Below are 15,144 nucleotides of genomic sequence, written 5' to 3'. Positions count from 1 at the left end.
CGTCACACCAAAGGAGATTTCAAAAATAGTTGGAGTGTCCATAAAAACTGTTTATAATGTAAAGAAGAGAATGACTATGAGCAAAACTATTACGAGAAAGTCTGGAAGTGGAGGAAGCAACAAAAAACGTACCAAAGCTTTTATTAAAGCTCTCAAATCCAAAATCCTAAAGGATCCAACCAAATCCATGAGAAAAATGGCAATTGAAATTGAGGTAGACAACAAGACCGTTAGAAATGCAGTAAAATATGATTTGAAGATTTAAATTCTCATGACTTTCAATAAACTAATTGGTCATACACTGTCTTTCAATCCTTGCCTCAAAATATTGTAAATTTTGCTTCCCCACCCTGTAGGTTTACCTCAGGCCTTTCTGGACCTCCCTGTCCTTATATGATCCAAACCATACTTTACACTTGGCATCTTAAAAGTACAGACTTGATATTTAAAGTATGTGCACATTTCTGTTCCTCAGCACAGCATGAACTGACACTCCTGTGCCAGCTGTGTGGTAGAGCAACATGTCAAGGGTAATTTGAGAAGTGGAAGCTAAATGATTCTCTGAAACATACTTCGACATTAGCTCGCACATCTGTCAGAGCTGACTGAGGTGGAGTTGACACAAAGAGTGGAGAAGTGCATGTTCTTCTGCATCACTGCTCACATCTGATTATGAAAAAGGAGTGAAGCTGCTGAGTGAGAAAAACATGTCACGTACTGCAGATTACAAATGAGGTCCAGTCATTACTCTGTACCTCCATACATGTGACTAATATCTTTGTCAACCAGAAATTTGCTTGTTTTGTTATGAGAATGCATGACTGTCAATTGAGTTTGATAGCTATTGATTAATATCATCAACCAGTTTATGCTCAACTCCTCATCCATCACTTTTCTGATAATTTTTTTATTGTAATTTCCACACTTCATAAAAATCAGCACATGTTTACACTTTCTTCATATTAACTCCCAAGTATTTCTTTCAGAGCTGAGGTCAAGTCTGGGTATTTGTATTGAAATCCAGCCTCCAGGGTCCTCTTTGGTATGACTTTCTGGCCCTGGGTGAGAACCACTGCCCTCTCAGAGCCCATCAGGGTGTTCATGACGAAGCCCGGCACAGGGAACACAGTGGGCCGCCTCATGACTCGTCCCATTTCTTTAGTGAACTCGTAGTTGGTATTCAGTGCAGGTGCAACTCCATTAAAAACCTGCGGTGACGATGAGGGAGTATCGACAGGGGGCTCCAGGGCATGAGCGATGATTCCTGCCAGATCTGAGACGTGGATCCAAGGAAACGGCTGTCGTCCAGATCCCAGAGTTCCCCCAAGACCCAACCAGAAAGGCAGCCACATTTGCTTCATAGCTCCACCATCACGGCCTAGCACTGCCCCTAGTGGAGGGAGGGAGGAAAAACAGACAGACAGGACAAAATATACAGGGTGACCCAAAAAAACGGGAATTTTTGAAGTGCGTATTGGCAGACATGAGCAAGTGGCAGCACTGCGAGACAGTGACCTTGAGCAAGTAAACACACCCCCATTTTAGTAACCACTGGCAGTTGTGCGAGAATTGCTCAGTAACCGTGTGATCTCAAGATTCGGTAACGTTCCCTGGCCCCCTAGATCGCCACATTTGTCCGTTGGTGATTTTTTCTTGTGGGGCCATCTCAAGAGTAAAGTGTACACGACTCGACCAAGAACTCTGGATGAGTTAAAACAGAGAATTCAGGATGAAATTCATAGTATCCCAGCTGAGATGTTGCAGCGGTCAATGAGTAATCTCAACAGCAGATTTCAAGAATGCATTCGTACAGGAGGACGCCATCTACAGGAAGTAATTTTTTAAAAATGAAAATTCCATCATTGTTTTTTAAATGGCATGTTTTAAGGTTTCAGTTACTATGAATGAAATATTTTTCTTCCATCACTCTTGGTTTTATTGGATTGTTAAAAAGTTCCCGTTTTTTTGTGTCACCCTGTATTATGTCCATAGAACACAGGTGTCAAACATGCGGCCCAGGGGCCAAAACCTGCCCACCAAAAGGTCCAATCTGGCCTGCAAGATGAATTTGTGAAATGCAGAAATTACACTGACGATATTAACACTCACGGATGTTAGAATCATTTTAGGTCAATTCAATCTCAAGTGGGTCAGACCAGTAAAATACTATCATAATAACCTATGAACAATGAAAACTACAACTTTTTCTCTTTGTTGTAGTGTAAAAAAAAAAAAAAAGTAAAATTACACAAAAATGTTTACATTTACAGACTAGCCTTTAACAAAAAATGTGAAAAACCTGAAATATCTTAAGAGAAGTCTGTGGAATTTTCCCAATATTCTGCCTGTTATTAAATGTTTTGTGTGTTTGTAGATCCACTGTGATCTGTAAGTTGTGATGCACATGTATAAATGATAAACTAAGGTGTAATATTGTTAAAATGGCACTTATTTTTCTTAAGAATTTCCATGTTCATGTTATGTTCAAGTATGGTTCGTAGATGTCAACATTTTTATTACGGAGTTTGACTTTTTTCACTCAAAAACATAGAAAAAAAACTTTGGAGTTGACATTATTTCTAAGTTCTTATCCTATTATTTATATTATTTTGCTGGTCCGGCCCACTTTAGATCATATTAGGGTTAATGTGGCCCCTGAACTAAAATGAGTTTGACACCCCTGCCATAGAAGATAACCAAAGAACAAAAAACAAGTATCATTATTGTAACTTAGACCACACTAAATCTACACAAATTGACAACACACAGCCAAACAAGTATTGTCTATTTTGTGGATCTTTTTTTTTTTTTTTCATGTTGTCATTCAACAAGGACATGTTTCTACTCTGTTGTTGTTGTGTTCAGGGTACGGCTGCAGTTCACAGCAGAGGAGGTTTTGTTGGTCCATTGTCGTTGTCAAAACATATTTGATGCTACAAGATTTAGATTTAGACAAATTTGGGTATTTAACCAGCTAGATATCTTTTGGGTGTCTACATCTCTCCAACTGTGTGTGTGATTATATTAGGAAGCAAGCATCGATTTTCTTCAGATTCGCATTTTTTGTCAGTGATCCTCAAAACTGTTGGCGAGTGGAAATCAGACATTGGGTAAAATGTAAAGTAAGGTTTGAGTACCATAGTGATCAATAGATTGTATTTAATTTATATTTCTTTATTTAAGTTGACAGTCTCAACAAAGTCAGTTACAACAAAGTTTTATGTCAGACTACTCACTTTAAAAGTTGGCAAAAACATTTTCCAAAGGTTTATTCCTAATATAAACCACATTTCTATAAGACTGCTTGTGCTCAGTTACTATTTATGGAAGACATGTAAACCTACACCCCGGCTGAAAATAAAGGCAAAACTACGAAGGAGAAAAGTCACAAAGTCACCTGAAATGAAATTAAAATGCTGAATAAAGACATAAAGTGATATTAAAACATAAGGACAATGCATCGCCCCAAATTTTTCCTTTGCTTTTGAGTCAAACAGCCTGTTGAGCGTATGACTTGCTATGCTCTCTATTTGTGGCTTGCTTAACAATATATATTTTCCGATCTCACCGCCATGATTTTGTGATGAAATCTAGTTAAATATGCACTTACCAGGTCTGATGACAACTTGTTTGGTGGTTTTTGACACATTATCTGGCAGGAGTGCAGAGGCCTCCCATTCTTTCACAAGTTTTGAAAGCAGATCAAACGGAGTCCATTCGCTGTCCTCTGTATACTCAGCTGTCAGACTGGGTTTGTAGCAAGCTGCAGGTCAAAATCCATGAATTACTGTCTGTGTTCCATCATTCCATTGGCTTTGTGTTGCTACTGGCGACATATAAGAATGCAAACCTCAGGAAACTTACCTACACCTGAAACCAGGACCCAGGAGTGTGGAGGTTCAGGTGAAGCAGCAATGGCCTGGGCCAGAGCTTTTGTAGTGTCAATGCGACTGGAGAATAAATCCTTTCTATAACTTTCATTCCACCTGACACAACAAATAAAAAAGTTAACTGATCCAGTGAATCAGCTCATTGTGTTCAGGAGTAATATCATTTGGTAAAGTAGTGAACACCTGACTATATCTTTACACTTATGGCTGTCTTTTTTTTATACTTTATTTTTAACAGATTTTACATTTTTTAACAAACAGACAGTAAAACAAAAAAGTAAAGACACACGAAACAAGAGACGTCAACAAGCACAGACAGGGCAGTATCAAAAATTAACCCTTTCATGCATAAGTCACTACAGTGGACAGTTATTCTACAGCTGTTCTCTTGTATATTAATGGGTTTTGTTGTTTTAGTTTCATATCAGCCAACACAGTGGACACTTACACACCATCTCATACCCTGACATTCAGACCATTACTGTAACTGTGCTGTTCTTGATAAACCTGATCTGCAGTGACATGTTTTAGTGTAAATCAATTGTTATTTATTAGACAAAAAGGTTTTTTTTTTGCATATTATCTCCATGAAGTGAGTAATTACTAGCATTAGAATATGTTAAAATGTGAGCAGACATCAGATTAGCAGCATTAAAAATGTTTTTATTTTATTGTTTTCATATCACTTTCTGATATTGGGTTTTAAACATGTTTCTTTACTTCAAAAATTAAATGCATGGATATTTTTGTAACTCTATAGAAAAAAAAAAAAAAAACTCGATCACATTGTTTTTTATGCCTACGGAGGAATAAAAACACTCAAGAAAAAAATCTTGACTAAGGTTCTCATAATTCATGCATGAAAGGGTTAAAGTACAACGATAAAAATGTGGGTCAATGAGTCATAATGTTATCCCATCATAATTAGAGGGTTGAGTTAGTTTGGGTATTGTCCCGTTTCAGTCCATGTCGGATCATTCACATATATTCTCATGTTGCATCCGATCATGTCCCGTAAAACTGCTGACATAATTACATCCATCATTTTCATAAACATTTGAGCACTTTTTCCTGAAATGCATATTTACACATTGATAGTAATGACAGTAAAACACACAGATGTTGACATATATGTGTATTTCTCATGAGAAAAACAAGGTGCTGTCCTGTTGGGGCGTCACATCTTCTGGGATAGATGTCCATTTTAGCCAATGATTAGTAAATTTGTCCAAATTATGGTTCAAGGAGAAAGTTAATTTTTCCATATTGTATATTTCTTTAATAATTCCAATCCATTCCTTCTTTGTTGGGGGTTCTTCGCTCAGCCATTTTCTTGTTATGGCTTTTTTACAGGCTGCCATCATTATATTAATCAGGTATTTGTCTCTAGAGCTGACTGTGGGTGGTAGATTTCCAAGATAAACTGTGCAGAAATCAGACACTTATGGCTGTCTTTATTTGTTGCTCACCATCGCAGTGGGTTCATGAGATTCTCCCCAGCCAAGTTGACAGCACTGTCACATGATGGGAGGCCATTAGACTCCAAGTCTCTCTGGAGAAGTACAATAACCTTAAATTACTACTGTGGTAAGTCTGAGAATATCAATAACCCAATTGTACACTTCTTTAATGCAATTCTAAATAAATGTAATATCATACCCATGTGATCTTCCCTGGGCCAGGCTGACGAGAAATCACTGTAACCTCATGACCTTTGCTCCTAAGCAGACGAGTCAGCTCCCGGCCCACAAAGCCAGATCCACCTCCTGCAAGGAAGACAATGAAATGGATTTTAGAAACCAGAAGCTGATGGTTTTATGTTAAGTGTCATCAATGAGAGGAATGAGTTAAAAAAGAGATAGATAGATAGATAGATAGATAGATAGATAGATAGATAGATAGATAGATAGATAGATAGATAGATAGATAGATAGATAGATAGATAGATAGATAGATAGATAGATAGATAGATAGATAGATAGATAGATAGATAGACTTATTACAGACTCATGGTCCACATTAAAACGCAAACAGATAAATACAAACACAATAAAAAACATAAAAAAAAACCCTCTATACCAGGGGTGTCAAACTCATTTTAGTTCAGGGACCACATTCAGCGAAATTTGATCTGAAGTGGGCCGAACCAGTAAAATTATAATAATATAGATTACAAACAAAAAGTTAAGGATATTTTTAATATTTGGGCTATTTTTTTTCAGATGGGATTCTTGTACAGCGCTTTTTACTTTTTTGTGTGTTAACTCCATTGAAACACATTTTTTTTAATGACCAGACATAGTTTTATTTACAAATGGCAAAAATGACAAAAAAACAGTCAAAAAAACAGAACAAAAAAATACCCTTAACTTTTTGTTTGTAGTGTATAAATAATGTCTACTCCATACTTTTCTCTATGTTTTAGAGTGAAAAAAGTTAAATTACATAATGAAAATGTTTGCATCTACAAACTATCCTTACAAACAATGTGAATAATATGAACAAACTGGAAAAAAATGTGTAATATTAACATTATTATGCCTCAGTTTATCATTTACACATATACATTATAACTTACAGATCACAGTGGATCTACAAATACACAAAACATTTAGTAACAGGTGGAATATTATTAAAATTACACATACTTCTCTTAAGACATTTCTGATTGTTCATATTTGTTCAGATTATTCAGATTTTTTTTTTTTTTGTTGTTGCAATATTATACTTTGTTTAAGTGTAAATACATGAAAACATTTACATTTACAAAGATTAAAAATTTGGAGTTGTGAGTATTCATAGGTTATTATGACCCACTTTAGATTGTATTGGTCTGAATGTGGAACCTGAACTAAAATGATTAACATCTTGGTGTAATTTTTGCATTTCACAAATTCATCCTAAGGGCCAGACTGGACCCTTTGGCGGGCCAGATTTGGCCCCCGGGACACATGTTTGACACCTGTGCACTATACTTTCAAGAGGCAGTCATACCAGTGCTTCCAGAACAGAGATGTGTAACGTACAGCGCTATATACTAAATAAAATTATATGTTCTCAGATTAGACTAATACAATATATAATGTGGATGTGTTACATTACAATATATACACAAAGCATTTGGCCTAATCAGATATCATTGACTATCAGGATGTCATAGTAGTACATAACTGAGGACTGCGCATGCGTACAACACATGCTTACAAAACCAACTGGCCATCGCTTTAGCAAACTTAGCTTACAATGACCGTACTATGAAAACATTAAAATCTTGCAGGCTGTATCAGACATTTCATACGTTTTTCCTCCGGTAATTACCTGTGGTGCACTTGTTTAGATAACAAATAAATGGGTGCAAAGCTTTGTGGTCAAAAGCTACAGCTGGACGCGCTAACGTTATGTCACATTGACCTTTTGCAGATACTTTAAATTAGCTTAAAGTACCCTAGCAGTATAGCAGATGAAGGAGCGTACATACCTACTACAACTCTCATGACCACCGCCTTCCCGTCCGATGGTTAAATTATTGAAATAACTACTATGGCAGGATACGCTGTGTGTATCTCGTCCGGGGTTTGTGTCAGTGTTTTCAGCCTTTATGAACCAATAGGGTTCCCGTAGTGTTGCGAATACGTCATTTTGTAGTTTAAAGTGACAGACCGGTGAGAATGTGTCGTGAAAATATAGGTAGTGTCCAATCACGGGCTTATGTTAATATTTAGGGATACCTCGCCTTTATGTTTGCGAACGCTTTTCATATAAAGATTAAAAACATCAGTTTCTGTGCACTGCTTTACTCTTAATCTGGCTCAGCATAGTGGAGTCCATGATGAGCTGCTCTGGTGAAAAGAAACACCCAAAAAAAATGAAGTCTGGCCTCCACTTTGTGATACAGCGCTAGTTACCAGATATCTAGTTAATCATAACTTTAAGACTTCATTTGAGGTTTGAAAAACCCTCAGCCTGCCACAACATTTAGAGAAGTCCCCATTGTCCATTTTTTCTGGAACGGGTAGCCTGGCCATACATTTAAAAAAAATAAATAAATAACTCAGCTGTTAGTCCATGGGAACCGTCTTAGTCTGTAGTTCTAGGACCTAGTGATTTGTTGATGTTTTTAAGCAAATATTACACACTTGTCATTTCAGATGAAGTTAAGTATTAACACACTTTATGGAGGTGTTTGTGATTGGTAAACCCTTTTCACAAATTTGAAAAAAAAAAGAAATACATTATTTTGCATTACGTGTAACCTTTAAATTATGTAATTAAGACTTGAACATGCTGCTGTGCTTATGTTTGACTATAGACATCTATTGACCATTATCCAACTCTATGTTCAAACCCACAGCATCTTGTGTTGTCCTGTAAACATGAATGGGGGTCAGAAAACAAGACTGTTACCTTGTTAATGAGTCAGTTAATGCCAACAATTGACTGGCTTCCAATACAAAAGGGACTCCGACATCAAGTAGGTACATTACCTTCCATAATCAACCTTTTATTATACAAAAAAAAAAAAGCATCCTTTAAAAACAGCTGAAAACTCATACTCGTCTTCCGCTTATATGGGTCACAAGGGCAGCAGTCTCAGCACAGAAGCCCCAACAGCCCTCTCCCCAGCCACTTCCAACAGCTCTTCCAGGGCAATCCCAAGGCATTTCCAGGCCAGCTGGTCGATACAATCCCTCCAGCATGTCCTGGGTCAGCCCCAAGGCCTCTTCCTGGTTGGACACGCCCAATATACCTCCCCAGATTCCCGAACCACCTCAACTGGCTCCTCTCGATGTGGAGGAGCAGCTGCTCTACTCTGAGTTCCTCACCTTATCCCTCAGGCTGAGCCCAGCCACCCTGCAGAGGAAACTCATTTTGGCCGCTTGAACTCATTCTTTTGGTCATTACCCAGAGCTCATGACCATACATGAGGTTGGAACGTAGATCAAGAGCATCGCCTCAGCTCCCTCTTTACCACAATGAATCAGTTCAGCATCCATGTCACTGTGGACGCTGTCCATCAATCTCCCACTCCATCACTCATGAACAAGATCCCGAGATACTTAACCCCCCAGCCTGGAGCAGGCACTCCACCCTTTTCCAGCTGAGGACCATGGCTTCAGACTTTAAGGTGCTGATCTTCATCCCAGCCACTGAACTCAGATGAAAACTGTAAATTAAAAAAAAAAAAAAAACCCACACCACAAGTGGATGAGGTTAATTCATTTTTATGAGTAAAAAAAAGACTCCTCTTCATCATCCTGTACAAACAGAAAAGACCAGTTTAAATACAGAATGGCCTGTTATTTTTAACAGTTTATTAAAAAAAAAAAAAAAAGGAATTGTGAGAGAACATTTCTAGCCATCAGCTGCTTTTAATTTAGATTAAGTGACCAGCTGGTCTGGGATCAGACAAACGCTTCGGTCAGTCTTTGTCACAGCACCCCACTTTGAGAACATACTGCTTTGCGGTGGCGCTACAATTCGGCCTTTTGTTCACATCATCTCCCAAGACACAGGTGTGATATTATGAGTGGAAAATCTTGATGTTTGATACTCACATTCATGTTAGAGCTAGTACATCATCGACTCATCACAGCTGCCATCCTGTCAGAAGTCACATCAGAATACAGAGTCAGTTAATAGGTGAAAGCACACTTAAGGGTAGGTTTGAGCCCTGTCTGCTGATCAGAATACGCTTCATAGGTTTATGTCATGGTCCCCCCCTACTATGAACAGAGTTCTGTAGGAGGGGCTTCAGTCGGCCTTTTATTTCATCACTTCTAAGCAGTCCAACAGGTGAGCATACATGCATCTGGACTGGAATCTCACCTGATCTGTCAGATATCACATCCTAGTCCCAGGTATATCACCTGAGAGGAGAGAAAATAAAAAAAAAAAAGTTCTCAGCACAAGCCTCCAGTTAGAGGTCAGAAATAATGTGACCACCATCCTGCAGGCAGTACTTCACATTACCACATGACTTCCTGTTTGTCTTTACATAGTCTAACTTTAGACATTAGACACAGGTTTCAGAAACGGGTTGCGAAAGACCGGTTTCACAACGCATTTAGATTTTTAAAATAAAAAAAAATACAGATGTTAGTGACGTTGTGATAACTCTTGGGGACAGTTTGCTCAATATTAAATTCATTAGCAACACCTCTGCTGCACCTGCAGTTACACATTACAATATCTACTGTGAAAGTGCTCTGCAAGGACAAGATAAATATGTCCACTAGAAGAGTCAATTGGCTGGTAACACTATAGAGAGTTGGAAAAAAAACTTCGCTGATCTTTATAGTCCCATCATCAAAATCTAGAAAACTAACTTACACCTTGCTAGCTTAGCACAGCATTTGCTAAATTGTAGCAGCTGCCTTCATTGCTCTACACTCCATGGTTCTACCACAGACTGTTTATGGTCTGTACAGTAAATTTAATAGTTTGTAAAACAGACATGTGGTTTAGACTACTCGACGGTCCTGGTACTACTCGCAGTGCGGCTTGCTTACCCCAGTAACAGCTCCATCAGGCGGCCTGCTCATGCTCGGTGCGTGGTCCAATGAGCTAACTGCTAACTTAAATGCTAGCTACAGATTCTGCTATATAGCATTCGCATTGTGACCTATAGTTCACCTTGAAAACACCGACTTCACTTCACTGAAGAACTTAGTAAGATTTCAACAGCAGCAGAGTTATTATATATTGGCGGAGACATGACGGGGAGATAACCTCTTTCTCATCCACACAGACTGGATGGATGTAGCTCCAGATTCCCTCTGAGCGAATTTAAACAGCTCACTGACCAATCACAGCTCAGCGTCTTCTTCTTCTTCAGATGTTTTATTTGTCAACTGGTTTAACAAAATACCGCCACCTGGAGTTTGATAAAACATTACTGTTGCTCTAAAAAGAGAGGTTTTTTAACATGGAAACTGTAAATGAATTCTTATAAATGTCTTGTATTTATTTATTTATTTATTTATTTATTGCTATGTGTTATTTAAAAATTTTGCATTATTAAAAAGTGACTAATTATCTGATAAAAAGCTAATACTAAATATTTTATTGGTGGTTTCAGAGCTTGATCATTGAAAGCTTATTTAAGTTAAGTTAAACATATTAGATTGGTATACTTTGGTTATTCTGTCCTCTCATTATGTCTGGTGGTTCATGTCTGTTTTTACTTAATCAATATATTTAGCCTTGATAAAGTATGAAATTACTCATTTCCGGTCAAAATAGGCTCTATCATCTGTAAGGGAGCAGGTCTTTTCGCACCCAGCCTGGACATTTCAAACCCTGGGATAAAGATGTTTCAGGCCAGACTTAATTCACTGATATAAATGTAAATACAAGAAATATGCAGATGTGTACAACAGAGATCTTAGGAGGACTTCATGTGTCACTCTTTAGATCATTTGTATATTTCAAAATGAAATTAAAGTGTTTTGTCTGAACCAATAATGACTTTGACTTTTTTTTAGCCATAGATTATTGTTAAGGTACTTGACAGTTATTAAAATTAAAGTGTTTTGTCTGAACCAATAATGACATTTTTAACCTTAGATTATTGTTAAGGTACAGTTACAGTCTGTTAAATGCATTTAATTTTTCCAGATGGTAAGAAACCATGTTAATTATGCCTAGTAGGATTGTGAGGTGAAACATCTTGACCAGGAGGGCGAAACAGAGGAGGTGAAATGTCTGGCATTCATCTGTAAAACTGAATCATTTAGCCATGCAATGTTTGACTTGTGAATCATAAATGTTTACATCTTTTCCCCTAGTACTATAGCTGAATTCTTTTGTAAATGTTATTGTTTTTGTCATGTTTGATGTAGCTATGTTGTTATTTTTGACCATGTGATTTGATGTTTCATCCCCATTTCATTATCTCTTTTCAGTGTATTTGCACCTGATTATTTCCTAAATTCCACATTTTCTACAGTTCTTTAATTTTTAAACAATTTATGCGAAAAGGAAAAAAATACATGCAAAAAAAGCCAAAACTATACAATCTGTGCTTTAATGTATGAAGTCCTAAAGATGGCGGTGACAACAAAAATGTCATGTGACTGACACCCACGAATAGATGCATACAAAACATTGATAGTTTTAAACAAATATCAAGATGTCAAAAAGAAAAATCATCCAAACAGATAAATCAACATAATGCAAGGGCTTACAGACACAAAAAAGAAAAAATAATAGATTAAAATATTGGAGAGAGTAAAGAGAGCAAATTCAGTCCATTTTGAAGAGTTGTTTATAAATTGTCAGGGGTTTTTGTGCTTTTTTTGTTAAAGACAAATTCCAGTGAGTGGATATATTTTTTAATTCAATCATAAAGACTTTATTACGGAAGTGTATTGCATTCACACAAAAAATTGAATTCGGCTCTGTTTTTCTGAATTAACGAGATAATTAGAATTAGAACTGTTTAAATAGCCAAGGTGTTAGAGCTTTTTTATTATGGATAAATTCTAAAGATTTAATATAATTTTCAAATTCCAAAGGAAGATTTTAAAGTTTGGGCGAGTTTTAGTGTATTTATTTTTATGTATATGAAATTTTCCAAATAATATGAACAAATTTACAACAAATTCTAAATTGTAAATATCGTATTTAAAATGTGTAATTACATTTTGGGATGTTATAGTTGTCTTATTATTACTTTTAGATATGATATAATTTGCAATTTTGGACCAGAAATTAAAAGAATGTTCACATAAAAAGAATAAGTGTGGAGTATTTTCAGAGTAAGAATAGAAGGGGATTGCTTTTTTTTTTTTTTTTTTTTATTTGAACAATTAATATTGAACACTAAATATACATCATAGTATACAACAACAAGGGTAGAAAGTTCTGTAATTCACAAAATCTTTTACATTATATAGAGAAATACATGCTAGTAAAAACATTAGGAAAGAAAAAACAAAAATTAAAAATAATAAAATAAAATAAAATAAAATAAAAAAATAAAAGAATATGTAATAAAAATTGCTCGAGGAATAAATAGAAATTACACAAATTGAATAAGATTATACATTTGACATATGTCAAATGTATAAAAAATGTATAAAAATGTATAAAAACAAAATAAAAATGTATATAAACAAAAAAATATTTTTTTGTTTTATTTGCTTTAGAATTTATACTGTTTCTCAAATTGTCCACGTAATTGGAAAAAAGGGCTTTGAAAACAGTGATGTTTGGACGTTGATGTGCAAATTTAGAGCAATGAATGTGAAATTTGGCAAAAATAATCAAAAGGTTGATAATATATCTTTTTTCTGGAGTTATTTTATCAATGTGTGATAGGCCAAATCAAATGTGTTGAAAGTTCAATTTACATGAAGAGTCAGTTTTTGTGTTTATAAAATTATTTAAATCAATCCGAAATATATGTGTAGAAGAGGATTGCTGCAGACCCGGAAGCTGTGTGTTTTGTGACGGAGGACAGCAGACACGTGGTTAGATCACAGATAAATAGAGCCGCACACTCATTAACATCCTCTTTTCCTTGTTGCAGTGATGGGTGTCGGTGGTGTTTGTGGCGGACAGACGCATAATCCACTCGTGGTGGCTCCATACACGGTATGTTTCTATCTTCAGCTTCAGTTCTCATGTGTTTTATAACAGCTGATGCATTTATTTCATAGTTTCCTTGTGATCGCTGCGGTTATTTGCGGAAATCATCCCTGTTAGCTCGATGCTTCTGCAGTAGCGCCAACCGACCTCATGGCCCACTCTGAAAACAGACTTTATTCGACTACATTCAGCTAAAATGAACCAGCTGTTTAGATCTCAGATGTATGTGTGTAGTCCATATAAACCCTGGGGTTCATAAACAGACAGGTGGCTTTGAATGGAGTGGATGCGCGCGTGCCTGCAGCCATAGGCCTGTGTACAAGTAAACACCTGCTGCAGCAAGTAGGACCCAATCTAAAACTACACACTATAAATCTAAAGCCAGACTGAGTTTGTGGTCGTCTCTGCGTCCCACAGTCAAACCATCCATGATGAGTTGCATGTGAGTCCGTGTTTCAGCTGAAGCTGATGATTATCCTTTCACTGCACTGACTGGTTTGACTCCAGACTGATGAAGAGTAGGCAGGACTTACTCCTATTATACTCATGTTTGTGTGTTTTATGCTTTTGTCTCAGGATTGAATCACCTGGGCTAGATCTTGGAGCCCAAGGATAAGGTTAGTATCATCCTTGAATAGACGTGATGTACTGATTTCACATGTCCTGCAGAAATGGACTCAAAATAGAATAGTATTTTACTTAACTCTCTCTTCTGCTCTTGCAGGTAAAGGATCCTTCATCAGCAACTCCAGTAATGGGTCACCCCCATGTGTCAGAGTTAAAAGTAAAGCATGTTATTTGTGTTGTTTTTTTTTTATTACATGTAATGCTGTAATGTGTTCTGTTTGAGTTTCCTGGAAGGTGTAAAACTGTACCAAGATTTTACTAACCCAGTTAATAAAGCTGAGCTGTTACCCTATTGTCCTGTTTTTAATATACAGAAGTTGCCTTTAAGTAATTTGCCCATTAACCACATGCAGGTTGTATGTGGTTAACAGAATGGTGGATCAATAAACTAAACATCAAAAGAAACTTATCGCATATGCTATGTGATGCCATTTTATTAAATATGAAAAACTTCTTTCTTGTTCTTAAAAACATTTCATTAACAAAACAGTGGATGAGTATCCAGAGGACAATGTAAAATGGGGTGCCCAATCCTGGTCCTCGAGAGCTACTACCCTGCACGTTTTAGATGCTTCCCTCTTCCAACTCACCTGATGGTCATTATCAGGCTTCTGCAGAGCTTGATGATAGGCTTATCATTTGTATCAGGTGTGTTGGAAGAGGGATGAATCTAAAACATGCAGGATAGTGGCTCTTGAGGACCAGGATTGGACACCCCTGATGTAAAATATAACAAAGGGTAGTTCAGCAAAGTTCATTTAGCAACAAGCAACATTATTAATCCACAGCAAGTTAGAGATTGACCAAATGGTCCAGATCAATACCCAGTACTAAGGACATTGATCTGGACCATTTGGTATGAAATGGCATCACATAGAATATGTGAAGTTTATTTTGATGTTCAGTATATAAAATGCCAATTCATTTCATCACTGCTGTAGAACAGGAAAATTTAAAATGTCAACCAGTTTTCCCTGCTAAGGTAAATTCTTGAGGAACATCACTAAGAAAAGAGTTTGACACTAAACGTCAGGCT

The 15,144-nt window shown here is 36.7% G+C and overlaps 1 protein-coding gene and 2 long non-coding RNA genes across 4 annotated transcripts; 1 reads left to right on the top strand and 2 right to left on the bottom strand.

The window, feature by feature from the left end:
• Positions 1-887: 887 nt before the first annotated feature.
• Positions 888-7,503, bottom strand: sdr39u1 (short chain dehydrogenase/reductase family 39U, member 1). Its single transcript, XM_030159865.1, has 6 exons — positions 7,369-7,503; positions 5,550-5,656; positions 5,360-5,442; positions 3,865-3,986; positions 3,611-3,763; positions 888-1,390 (listed from the first exon to the last, which is right to left on the bottom strand). The coding sequence occupies exons 1-6, from the start codon at positions 7,382-7,384 to the stop codon at positions 963-965; spliced, it is 909 nt and encodes a 302-aa protein (XP_030015725.1). The 5' UTR covers positions 7,385-7,503; the 3' UTR covers positions 888-962.
• A 622-nt stretch (positions 7,504-8,125) lies between these two features.
• On the bottom strand, positions 8,126-10,658 carry LOC115436893 (uncharacterized). The gene is made up of 4 exons (XR_003937881.1): positions 10,400-10,658; positions 9,717-9,757; positions 9,446-9,491; positions 8,126-9,054 (listed from the first exon to the last, which is right to left on the bottom strand). It is a non-coding gene; the product is annotated as an uncharacterized LOC115436893 (long non-coding RNA).
• A 2,718-nt stretch (positions 10,659-13,376) lies between these two features.
• LOC115436894 (uncharacterized) lies at positions 13,377-14,393 on the top strand. Of its 2 annotated transcripts, XR_003937883.1 has the most exons (3): positions 13,377-13,487; positions 14,058-14,098; positions 14,206-14,393. It is a non-coding gene; the product is annotated as an uncharacterized LOC115436894 (long non-coding RNA). The 2 variants fall into 2 exon arrangements; XR_003937882.1 differs by having other exon boundaries at positions 14,058-14,393.
• Positions 14,394-15,144: the final 751 nt, after the last annotated feature.

Source organism: Sphaeramia orbicularis, chromosome 17, assembly GCF_902148855.1.
Source record: "Sphaeramia orbicularis chromosome 17, fSphaOr1.1, whole genome shotgun sequence".
NCBI classification, from domain to species: Eukaryota; Metazoa; Chordata; class Actinopteri; order Kurtiformes; family Apogonidae; genus Sphaeramia; species Sphaeramia orbicularis.
This window is presented reverse-complemented; position numbering and strand designations above follow the sequence as displayed.